General features: G+C 38.9%; 1 protein-coding gene across 3 annotated transcripts in view; it reads left to right on the top strand.

Moving 5' to 3' along the window:
* The window catches only part of TCAIM (T cell activation inhibitor, mitochondrial), a 34,504-nt gene that overhangs the window by 8,402 nt on the left and 13,608 nt on the right, over positions 1 to 12,494 (top strand). For all 3 annotated transcript variants that reach the window (XM_066245100.1, XM_066245098.1, XM_066245099.1), the window contains exons 3-6: positions 284 to 419; positions 4,521 to 4,674; positions 7,803 to 8,055; positions 10,627 to 10,749. In XM_066245100.1, the coding sequence (XP_066101197.1) occupies positions 284 to 419; positions 4,521 to 4,674; positions 7,803 to 8,055; positions 10,627 to 10,749 (666 nt within the window). The remainder of the gene's footprint in view (positions 1 to 283; positions 420 to 4,520; positions 4,675 to 7,802; positions 8,056 to 10,626; positions 10,750 to 12,494) is intronic.

Here is a 12,494-nt window from a genome sequence, read left to right as displayed (position 1 = left end):
TCAGATACAAGAATCACCCAATAAATGCATAAATAAGTAAAACACAAATCGATGTTTCTCTCTCTCTCTCTCTTTCTGTCTCCCTTTCTCAAATCAGTAAAAATTTTTTGAAGTTTAAAAAAATTGGTAGATTTCAGAACACACAGTTTTGCCATTTGTTTTTTATCTTGTTTCTATGGTATTTTCCATACGTAGTCATTTTAATGTTGCCATCACTTTATAAACTGGGATTTGCATGTATGTCACGGCCTCAACGAATAATAAATCCACATCTTTTTCAAAGGTTATGTCTGGAGAAGGTATTTCGGTGCTGGTTTTCCTCCTCAAGAGCTTTCTCAGGAGCCGAAGCGGTCAATGCCTTGAGGCCGTTCTATTTTGCCGTGCATCCAGATTTCTTTGGCCAGCACCCCAGAGAAAGGGTAAACAGCTATTTCTTTTTTAACCTTTGGGCTACATTTCTGTTCAGTGTGTTTATGGTGGTTGCAGTATAATACAGAGAGTTCTATAAATTTGCATTGTTCTAACATGGTGATATAATCAATGCTTTGAACTAATTTGAAATATACTGCAGACTGAAAGTATGTTGTGTTTTATGAAATCTGACATTTTTTGTGCAGACAACACAGCTATCATGTAAGCTCTTTAAAGTATTAGTGATTATGTTTTCCGTACCAGTTTTTTGTTTTGTTTTGTTTTGTTTTGTTTTGTTTGAACAAACTTGAGGGTTTGAAAGAATATTTAAGGCCTCTATTCCTACGATCAGTCCTTTTTTAAGAACAATCCAAGAAAGGTTTTGCACACCTTAGTGGCTGTTCCTTCTGTCACATCCTGCTGGTCCACATCCCTGCAGCACCTTCAGTGTTTGCTCAAGGGGTGCAAACTGATACAAAAAGTAACAGGATAAACTTTGTTAGCAAGGCTAATGTCTTTAACATTAGATAATATGTTACAAAGACAGATGCTTTTGAATTATTAAGTTGGCTCCTTTCATCTTCATTAACCCTTTGAGTAACTAGCTTTTTTCATGCTCGCTGACCCCCAGAGTGAGTTTTTTTCAAAAAAATGAAATTCGTTACAGTTACAGTTTTATTAACTTAAAGTCATGTTTGTTTGATAACCATTTATGGAAACAAGAAGAACATACATTTGCCTTTTTTTAACGTTGCCTTACACATTTTTAAAATAACTCGATCTTACTATGGATGGTCAGGAGGCACGAGGACGTACAAGCACGTTCGTACTGCTCAAAGGGTTAACATTGACATCAGATTTAATACAGAAAGGAAGGTAAGACCCTTGAAAATTACAACATTGTTACTTCTTCCTACATGCAATGGAAAACAAATCAATTTTGCTTCTTTGCTTTAGAGCAATATTCTGATTGTGGTATTTGATAGACCTTCACTATTCAAAGTCTGATTCTTTCTAGTAACTAGTAAATTGAATCAACAGAAAAATATTTATTACCTTGGGGATGCAATAAATTAACTTCATTTTTAATCTTTAATAATTTTAAGTTTTTAAACCCAGCATGTCTGGAAAAATTAAGCCTAATAGTAGGTGAATGTTTTTCCTCTACCAGTGCTATGAAATCACAACATTTTTTTTTTTTTTTTTTTTTTATTTATTTTTTCCATTTTTCTGAAGCTGGAAACAGGGAGAGACAGTCAGACAGACTCCCGCATGCGCCCGACTGGGATCCACCCGGCACGCCCACCAGGGGCGACGCTCTGCCCACCAGGGGGCGATGCTCTGCCCATCCTGGGCGTCACCATATTGCGACCAGAGCCACTCTAGCGCCTGAGGCAGAGGCCACAGAGCCATCCCCAGCGCCCAGGCCATCTTTGCTCCAATGGAGCCTTGGCTGCGGGAGGGGAAGAGAGAGACAGAGAGGAAAGCGCGGCGGAGGGGTGGAGAAGCAAATGGGCGCTTCTCCTGTGTGCCCTGGCCGGGAATCGAACCCGGGTCCTCCGCACGCTAGGCCGACGCTCTACCGCTGAGCCAACCGGCCAGGGCAAAATCACAACATTTTTTAACACTGGGGAACAATTTTTTTTTCATTTCCTGTTGCATGAGGTTTTAGAACTGTTTCTATATATTTCTGCATTGCTGATTCCAAATCTGAAATCCATTTTTTGGTGCATGCTCTAGTTTTTATGCAATTTTAATTTATTTTTGTTACAGTTAATGGCATGCATTGGTTTTTAAATTGGGAGTTAAAGGGCAACGACCCTAGGATTGAACATAACCACAAGGCAATTAATGTTTGACAAACATCACTTTTACATAATTGTAGTTGTTTAAATGTAAAAAATTATTATCTGATAAAAAACACCCTCTTATTTTGTTTTAAGATTGAATCCTGGCTTCTTTGAATACGTGTAAATTCTTACATAGGTGTATTCTTACATAGTCCTGATACCTTCTGTTATATATATGGCTGTTACACACTTCAACGTCAAAGGCGCAATATTTCATTTGTGACACATGCATATATTGCCTATTTTCAAGTTCCCCTTGGCGATCAAGACAAGAATTGGGCTCCCCATATTGTGTGTCATAATTGTGAGGAAATGCTTCGTGACTGGACAAAAGGAAAATGCAAAGGAATGCCTTTTGGTATTCCCATGGTTTGGCATGAACCTAAGGACCACAGCAGTGACTGTTATTTCTGTCTGATCCATACAAAGGGCATCGGCAAGAAAAAAGGGCATATGATCGCATATCCTAATATTCCTTCAGCAATAGGACCTATCCCACACTCTGAGACACTCCTGGTTCCAGTTTTCAATGGTTTTATTTCTTCTAAGGACGAAGAAAGTGAACATGGTGATCACATGTATTTTGATAAGATGCATGAGGAAATGGTTGTAGAATCTGAAGGGTCTTTTTCTGATGCCAAGCAGTCATTAACCCCCTCAGCAGTTTTTCCAACTCGAATTGAATGACTTAGTAAGAGATTTGGGCCTATCAAAGAAAGCAGCTGAGTTATTAAGCTCCAGGCTTCAAGAAAATAATGTGCCTGACCAGGCGGTGGCGCAGTGGATAGAGCGTCAGACTGGGATGTGGAAGGACCGAGGTTCGAGACCCCAGGATACCCAGCTTGAGCGTGGGTTCATCTGGTTTGAGCAAAAAAGCTCACTAGCATGGACCCAAGGTCACTGGCTCAAGCAGGGGGTTACTCAGTCTGCTGAAGGCCCGCGGTCATGGCATATATGAGAAAGCAATCAATGAACAACTAAGGTGTCGCAACGAAAAACTGATGATTGATGCTTCTCATCTCTCTCCGTTCCTGTCTGTCTGTCCCTATCTATTCCTCTCTCTGACTCACTCTCTGTCCCTGTAAAAAAATTAAAATAAATAAAATAAAATAAAAAATAAAAATTAAAAAAAGAATGTACTTCACCGGTTAGCTAAAGTATCCCATTTCAGGAAGCATGAACTGTGTTTGTGGGACAGCCGAGCTCGGGAGAAACACTGGTCACAGAAGGAGTGGCCGAAACGTGAAGCTCTGGAAGTAGGGATGCAAAATATTGTGAATGAACCTGTAGTTAATCGAGACAGGATCATTTTCCCCCCACTTCACATCAAACTTGGCTTAATGAAGCAGTTTGTTCAGGCTTTGAATAGAGAAAGTGAATGCTTTCAACATATTATTTCTGCTTTTCCTGCCTTGTCTTTCAAGAAGATAAAAGCAGGTGTATTCGATGGACCTCAAATTCCAACCCTCATACGTGACAAAGAATTTGCCAAGAAGATGACTAAGGAGAAGAAATCAGCTTGGCAGTCTTTTGTGGCAGTTACAAAGAACCTCCCTGGCAACAAAAAAGCAGAAAACTATGAACTTCTGGTTCAAAGGATGCTGTTAGCTTTCCATGACATTGGATGTAATATGAGCATTAAGATTCACTTCCTGAACAGTCACCTTGATAAGTTTCCCTAAAATCTTGGAGCTGTTAGTGATGAGCAGACTACTGCTGGAGCATCAAACGAGATTGTCCTCAACAAGTACACAAATGCAAGAGCTACAAACGCACATTTTTGCCTGAATATAATTTAAATAAGTCTTGCGCAAATTTTATGATTAAAATAAATGTTTTAATATGTTTTACTTAGAAATTGTAGACAAATTCTGATGCAGTCATATTTTTTAGTGTATTAGTGTATTTACTGTATTATATAAATTATTATATTTTCACAAAGATGATGCCCAAGAAGACATTCTACTTCATTATGTTAAACTAAATGTTTAAAAATTTACAATAAGATGAAAACGTAAAATCTTGAATTACAAGAAAAACTGTAGCTTACAGAGAAAAACTAATGTCAGATTTGAGATCAGCACACTCGAATTAGGTAAGAACAAGTGTTTCTGTGGATGCAACAAAAATTTTGTTCCTCAGTGTAATGAATTATATATATAATACCCTCAATATGTGTTAAAAAATAAAAAGGGTCAGGGTATAATTTCTGTTGTTTCCCTGTTCTATTTTGTGTGTAAATGTTAATATTTTTTCCAGGAAGTCAATGAGAATTCTCTTCAGAGATTAAGTGTCTATTTAGAAAACCTCCAGAAACCAGGCTTCAAGTCTTTGAAACCAACTCAGCTCACATTTTATGTAAGAGAAACAGACCAGAACTCCTCTGATGGCCAAGAGCCCTTTACTTCTTTTGGTACGTTTTATTTATAGTTTGTCCTTTGCAGCTTCATGCTAAATAGGTTCATTCAGTCCAACATTGCCAGAATGCCTTTGGACTTGGTCATAGAAAAATAATATCATTTAATTGATTTATTTTCCTAGCATTAGATTCTGTTCTTGTCTGCATGTGTTTCAATAAGCCATTTTTTGTGTTTAAACTTTTTTGTTTATAAAATTGGAAGTATTCCTATTTGTCCACTTCCTATTTTAGTTCTGTTTTAAGTGTTAAACATGTATATAACAATTTATATTTCTTTTAAAAGTGCACTGTAACATTCTCTTATTTAGTCCTCAGAGTACCTTGGGGGGAAGCTAGTGTTAGCCCAACTGTAACTCAGTAATGTCCAGTGACTTTTCCAGGACCTTGTAGATAAAATATGGGTCTTGAACCCAGGTCTTTTAACAATCCAGCCTTCTGCTAAATCTAATCATTTTTCCCATTGAATTGAGCAAGGAGAGAGAAGGAAAAGAGAGAGAGGAAGGAAGGGAGAGAGAAAGAGAAAGAAGCATCACTTAGTTGTTCCACTTAGTTGTGCACTCAGTGATCTCTTCCTGTACATGCCCTGACTGGGGTTGAACCTGTGACCTCTGGAGCACCGAGGCAATGCTTTATCCCCCGAGCTACCTGGCCAGGGCCTAAATCCAATCATTCTTAATATACAGTCTTCTGTTTGGCCCTTTGTCACTCTTGTAGCCATCCATGATCCAGTAATACTTAAATTAAGGGTAAATATGGTTCTATTACCTCTCTAAATATATAGCCATTCAGAGATCCTTGAGGAAATAACTCTTAGAGTGAATTTTAAAACAAGTTAAAGATTTACTAAGAGCTTTTCTGTGAGTTAACACAGAAACAAATGCTATGGCTGAATAAAGACAAAAGTTATGTACTTCTAGTTAATGGTTAACTCTGAGTCATTCATTAAACAAAAATAGGTTTTAGAAAAGAATAAAGAGGAAACGGGAGAAAACATACAGCATACATGACAGAGAGGCAGTGCTAATACATTGAGGTCCTAGAAATTGAAAAGGAAACATGGCAGCTCTTACAAAACTGGGCAAAGACGATGGCTAACAGTTCAGGAATAATACTGTATATGAACAAATAGCTAGTACATATAAAAATATTTTTGTTGTTAATCACATGCAAACGGAATTAATGAGGTACATACTCTTTTCCAATAAAGAATACTTGCAGCCTGGTACAGGCATTCCTCACTATGCAGCAGCCCTTACCTTGGGTTAAATATTGAATAATTAATGGAATTGATAAGAGAGAAACTGAGATCTATTCCTTGACTTAACTCCTCCAGGGATAGACTGTTTTTTCCTAACCGCAAATGCAGGAATTTGGATTTTCCTTTCCTCTTCACTGAGTAGGTAACGCCTGTATTCTCGCTTTACCAAGCGAGCAAACTAAACAAATCCTTCTTAGTTTGCATGTTCTAGACTAGAGTCCTTAGGTGTATGTGGCAAGAGCGTATGTATCCCCGAGTGTGATTTAAATTGTGGTTTCTGTCATCATTGGCAAAGGCAAGGAAATACATTCATCCCTGGAGGGAATGTGAAAAATTAAATACAATTTTTATGTCCATCAATTCCAGAACTGTTAGATAACTTCTGTTGCCTTCATTATATGGACCAGTTATTGCTGTTAAAACAAATGGGGGTTGATCTATACAAAGACATGAAAGGGCCACCAAGGTCAAGTGACAAGAGCAAGTTCAAATAATATACCATTTATATATTTAAAAGAAATACTTCAAATTGTGAGGGTATGTTTGTGTAAATACAGACGCATGTATACCGTGTCTAACACAGGAAGACGGAGGAAAGGTCTGGAGCTGGGCAGTCCAGGAGGCCTTCCCACAGGGACGTCAGGCGCTGCGCCTGCGCCAACACAGCAGGCACTCCTCCCGGTTGGCGGGGGAGCATTTGATATGCGCCTAGTAGGACCAAGGAGTTGAATATTAAATCTTACTTAATTTTAATTGATTTAATTTTAAACTCCCACATGTAGCTACTAGCTACCATATTAGATAGTGCAGCCTCAAAAGCATACGTACCTACTTGTTAATAGTGACTATGTCTAGTAAAGGTATGAGGCTGTATGCCTAGGAACAGGACACTTATTTTTACTATATTTATCTCTAATTTCACAATGAGGATGGACTTTATCATAGTGGTATTATTTTCAAAACCAATTACAAAGTTGTTGAAAAAAGAAAAAAGCGCACGTTGTAATGGAGAAAAATCTTGGATTGGTGTCAATTTAGATTTGAGCCTTCAGTGCATTCGCTCTGACCTCCTTGGGTCTTTGTTTATATTTGAAAGGAGAGATAAGAATGGCACAGTTTGTGGGCATGTTGGTTGAAGTTATGTAATTTAACTAAGAATCACGCCTAACACCCAATAAAGAGGCAAAAAAACCCCAAACAATGGATTTCCTTCTGTTAAGTTAAACTGCTGAGCTTAGCCCAGTGACTTACCCAGTACCGAAATCCGATTGTGAAACACAATGAAGGAATTTTAAATCACTTCTGAAAATACTAAGTTACTAGCTAGCTGGGTGGGCACGTATGAGGACAGTCTCTTCAGTCACAGAGAAAATACTAGGTGGGTTTCTGTCACCACTGCAACTAGATTGTGTGGCTCCTCCCCTCAGAACCACTGTCACAGGCAGCCCCCCTTCTCCCTGTCCCTGCTTCTGAGAAGCTACCTTTGGGCAACACATGCTCACTGGAGAGCTTGACCATCTCTTAGACTGGAGAAAGCAAGTGTATGGTTAGCATTGAAAACAGCCTGGATCCCCTCCTTGGGCTGGGCTGGGCTGGGCTGGGGTGGGTTTGGTCACTAGTGCCAAACTAGAAAAGGGGACGGACAGTTAAAGGAATTCATGGAGGTAAAGGTAGTCTACAGATCTGGAGAAAGGAAGTCTTGTTCCATCGATAGATGACTTGCCGATAGGATTTTAATCAGTAATGGGATGTTTTAAAATATTGTGGTTTTATAAATTTTGTATGAAAAATTTTATTTAAAATTTGATTTATCCAAAGCAAATAATCAGCTATCTTCATTGTTTGGGGGAATTATATTCTCTAGGATTTCGAGCAGTCAAATTTACTTTGCACACCAGAGATCTGCTAAGCACAGTGTTACATATTCTCAACTCCTGCAGTTTATCAGTTGAACATGTCCAAAGCCTGAACAGCAATGTGCATCCCCAGCCTCTCAAGGAGGCAAGAAGGATGCCTGACAGGCCCATCAAATGGGACAAGTCTTACTACTCCTTCACTGGATTTAAGGACCCGGATGAAGATCTGGAACAAGTCTCAAGAATGGAAACAACCCTAACGTACGTACAAGTTTTTACTTAACTAAACTTATTTGTTGTTCACTACATGGAGACAACATTTAAAAATATCACCTGGGACTGATTGATAAAAAATTTTTGATGATAAAAACCATGTACAAACATACCTCTATCGTTGGTCTTGTTTGTAAGTCACATGAATGTATTTTGAGTAAGTCATTTTTAGAGCCCGTGAGGACCAGCGACCCTCTGTCCTGTGGTTGTATCTAAAGCGTGCGGCTTTCCAGGGGGTCCTGGCTCATCACTCCTTCCTTCATTCTCCACTGGCAGAGTGTGTGCTCATCGCACCGTCTGTCCTAACAAGGAGCTCCTCCCCTTGTTACCTGGCTGGCTCCCACTTCAGGCTGAAGAGGGCCTGCTGCCTGGCAGGAGACTCAGGGTATCCTGACCCAGCCACACGTTAGCCGCCATGGTCTTTCGGCCATATGCAGTGTAAGCTTTTCCTTTTATTCTTGTATTGTTTCATTCATTTTTATTATATGTATAGGTTACAACAGAGGAATCCTAAGGGGCACATGCTGAATTATATAGCTCAGGAGTAGAATTAAAATAATTCTGCAAATTTACATCAAACTGATCTTAACATGATTTGTAAATGGCATTCACCTGATCAGAGTTTATTCTTTAAAGCATGTTAAGATATTTCTTAATATTTCAGGACATAGAAAATATAACCACATATGATTTAGTGTAGACTTTTAACTTTTTAAATAATTTTGTATTTGTTGAGAAGTACAGGCTGAAATAGTTTCTTATTATTGTGAAATAAAACATCAAAAAATTGAAAATAAATCAGTTGGGTTTTTTAAAACATGAACTAGAAGAACTACCAGGTCCTAAAAGCTCCATTTTATCTATTTTCATATTACATCTGGTAATTACATTCCAGTCTACATTTTTGGACATGCTGTGAACTTTGAACTTCTCAATGGATTGTTCTTTATATTACTTCAAAATCACTTTACTATATACCATATAAAAAGGATAAAATGAACATTTTACTATCTAAGGAACTTTTAAAATTACATACTATAACAAAAAATTTACCAGTCTAAAAAAAATTAGGCAATGCTACTCTGTGTTATAGAGTTTAGTATTTCCATATTTTGGCTATATTCTCCAATTATCAAATAATGTAACAAAATATTTTAATTCTTATATAAAATTGAATTTGGAAGGAGCCAATAAGATCCATTTCTACCTAAACAAAATAATCCCATATGTACTGTCTTTCCCACTGAAAAAATATGTCATTGAACAATAGAAAAACCACTGAAATGCTATTGTTAGCTACTAAGATAACAATAAATGTCATCCTTCCATTATTTCTATTTGAATTTTGCTCAAGTAGTTATATTTTACTTTCCATGTGAAGTTCTGAATTAAGTGTCCAAACAATGCCACATTGGACAACTATGCCACTGGAATTATTCCTATAGAATCGGACTTGTATTGTCATGATTGAACTCATATGTGCATTTATTTACTTTTCCCCTTGATTATAGGCTGTTAGTGTTTTTCAAACTGCAAATTATAATTTATTGATATAGGACCAGCAAAGTTGTTTTGCTTTATTCCTTTTTAAATATTTAAAAACATGTAAGTTTAAGTATTGTTTCTCAAAATCCTCATTTTAGTTATATAAAGAGTATGTGTGTGAGTATGTGAATGTGAGAGTGTGTGTGCTGAGTCACCATTTAAAGTATTCCTCACTTGTTTGCCACCAAAGAAATACCATCTAATGGTACTGGTTACATTTAAAAGGCAGGACATTCTGCCTGGCCAGGCGGTGGCGCAGTGGATAGAGCATTGGACTGGGATGCGGAGGACTCAGGTTCAAGGCCCTGAGGTCGCCAGCTTGAGCACAGGTTCATCTGGTTTGAGCAAAGCTCACCAGCTTGAACCCAAGGTCGTTGGCTTGAGCAAGGGGTCACTTGTTCTGCTGTAGCCCCCTGGTCAAGGCACATATGAGAAAGCAATCAGTGAACAACTAAGGTGCCACAACGAAGAATTGATGCTTCTCATCTCTCTCCCTTCCTGTCTGTCTGTCCCTATCTGTCCATCTCTCTGTCTCTGTCACAAAAATAAAAATAAAAATAATTTTAAAAAAGGCAAGGCATCCTGAGGAAGGAACTTGCAGTGGTCGCTGTAGATTCTAGCTGGGTAGACCAGTTTCTTCCTCTCCATTAATCTTGGTTGTTGGTGCCCAGAGCCCTCCAGGTTTATTCCTTCATCTCTCTATCCGAGTCCCGTCATTCGTCACACCATACCACGCTTCCCGAGCTGGGCTTTTCAGCAGTCTCCACCACCCGCTCTTGTCGGGGCCCTCCTGCCCTGTGCTCCTGCCCACCCAGCCACATGCCCAGTTGAAGTCTCACCTCAACTACTTCAGGCCACTAACCTCGCCCCGCCTTTATTTTTTACTTGTAATTTGGTAAAGGTTTGATTGGAGTTTAACATTGGGGCTACTTTAAAGTAAGGTGTATGTCTTTTAATAGTGGGTATGTTTGCACTGTAGTTAGAATGCGTATATCCCTGATTTTTTCTTTCTAGAGCCTGGCTAGATAACAATGGGAAACGTGCTGTTAAAAAGCTGGAGAATAGTTTGCCACTTAGAAGAGAACTAGATCGCTTAAAAGATGAGCTGTCCTGTCAGCTGCAGCTCTCCGACATCAGGTAATGAACTCGGCTCTGAGGTCAGAGGACACTTGCGTTGCCTGTTGGTAAGGTCTTCCAGCATTAAATATTTGCATCCTTTACTTAAATTATTTGGATAACTAAATATTCTTCAATTTTCTTTTTATGAAAGTAATCAAATGTTCATCTGTGTAAGAAAACAACTATCAATTTCTTGTTTAAAATAGTAAAATAAGGTTTAGAGACTGATAATAGCTATTTGAAGTATTTTACATAATGAGTTTGTAAGAAAAACATCCTTTATACATAATATGTAAAAAATAATTATTCGCCCATCATGTAAGGCTGGTATTTTGAGTTAAAAAAGAGGAAAGGAGGCCCTGGCCAGTTGGCTCAGCGGTGGAGCGTCGGCCTGGCGTGTGGGGGAACCGGGTTCAATTCCTGGCCAGGGCACATAGGAGAAGCGCCCATTTGCTTCTCCACCCCACCCCCTCCTTCCTCTCTGTCTCTCTCTTCCCCTCCCGCAGCCAAGGCTCCATTGGAGCAAAGATGACCGGGCGCTGGGGATGGCTCCATGGCCTCTGCCCCAGGCGCTAGAGTGCCTCTGGTCGCCCCTGGTGGGCGTGCCGGGTGGATCCCAGTGGGGCGCATGCGGGAGTCTGTCTGACTGTCTCTCCCCGTTTCCAGCTTCAGAAAAATACAAAAAAAAAAAAAGAGGAAAGGAAAGAGAAATGGATATTGTATTCTTGATTCTATATACATGAAAATAACTTTTTCTAGTACATATTTTAAAAGAGCTGTCAAAACAGACTGGGATTAGTAAAATGAAGGAATTTCCTAAGCATAAAAGGAAATAAGCTTTATTTCACAATATTGTGGAGAAATTACTGAGCTTTAATTCTTGCTGTCATAAATGTCAATAGGTGTAACCCACATAAGCAAAGGCTCTTTGGGTTCTCAGTGTTTGAGAGTGCAGTGGGGTTCTGAGACCAAAACATTTGAGGACCATGGACATGACTGCTTTCCAACAAACAGAAACAGTGTGACGGACTTTTTTTCTCTAATTCTAGACAGCCTGTGTGAAAAGACCATTTATTAATAAGAACAGCATTTAGTAGCTTTATCACAATGTTCATTTTGTAAAATTATATCTTAGTTTTTTAATTGTGGGTTAAAGGAAAAAAATTTTAATCAATTTCATTTGATAAGAAATGGCATCATCAGAGTCAGTGTTCAGATGACTGAGGAACCTGAGTTTTGAAGAGCCTGTTCCTTCTCATGGATTCTCCTTTGATTTAGAGTGCGGACAGTAGGAAGGGTCCCCACTTCGCACGTATGAAAGAAAGAAAGCTTGTTCAAGGTCACAGAGCTAGTAAATCCCAGAATTAGAATTCAAGGACAGGTTTTCTGATGCCACCTAAGGCTGGTGTTCTTGATATTTACAAAGAGCACTTATGTGACAGCATGTGGATGTCAGGTTCCACTTTGTCACTAAGATCTAATGTTCACTTATAAAATGGGCAGATTATGGCCTAGACCAGGTGGCTCAGTGCATACAGCATCGTCCGAGCACACCGACCCCTAGTCTAGAGCAGGTATGAGAAGCAATCAGTGAGTGCACAACCAAATGGAGCAACCAAGTGAAACGGTGAGTTAATGCTTCTCTCTCCCTTCTTCCCTCTTCCTCTCTGTCCCTTTCTCTCCCCCTTTCTCTCTCTCCCTCTCTCTCAAAATCAATGGAAAAAAACTTAAGTAGATTACATGGTGTCATAAAAATCACTTTC

This window comes from Saccopteryx bilineata, chromosome 10 (genome assembly GCF_036850765.1).
Source record: "Saccopteryx bilineata isolate mSacBil1 chromosome 10, mSacBil1_pri_phased_curated, whole genome shotgun sequence".
In the NCBI taxonomy this organism is placed as follows: domain Eukaryota; kingdom Metazoa; phylum Chordata; class Mammalia; order Chiroptera; family Emballonuridae; genus Saccopteryx; species Saccopteryx bilineata.
The sequence above is the reverse complement of the archived record's forward strand: the minus strand, read 5'-3'. Positions and strand labels throughout refer to the sequence as shown.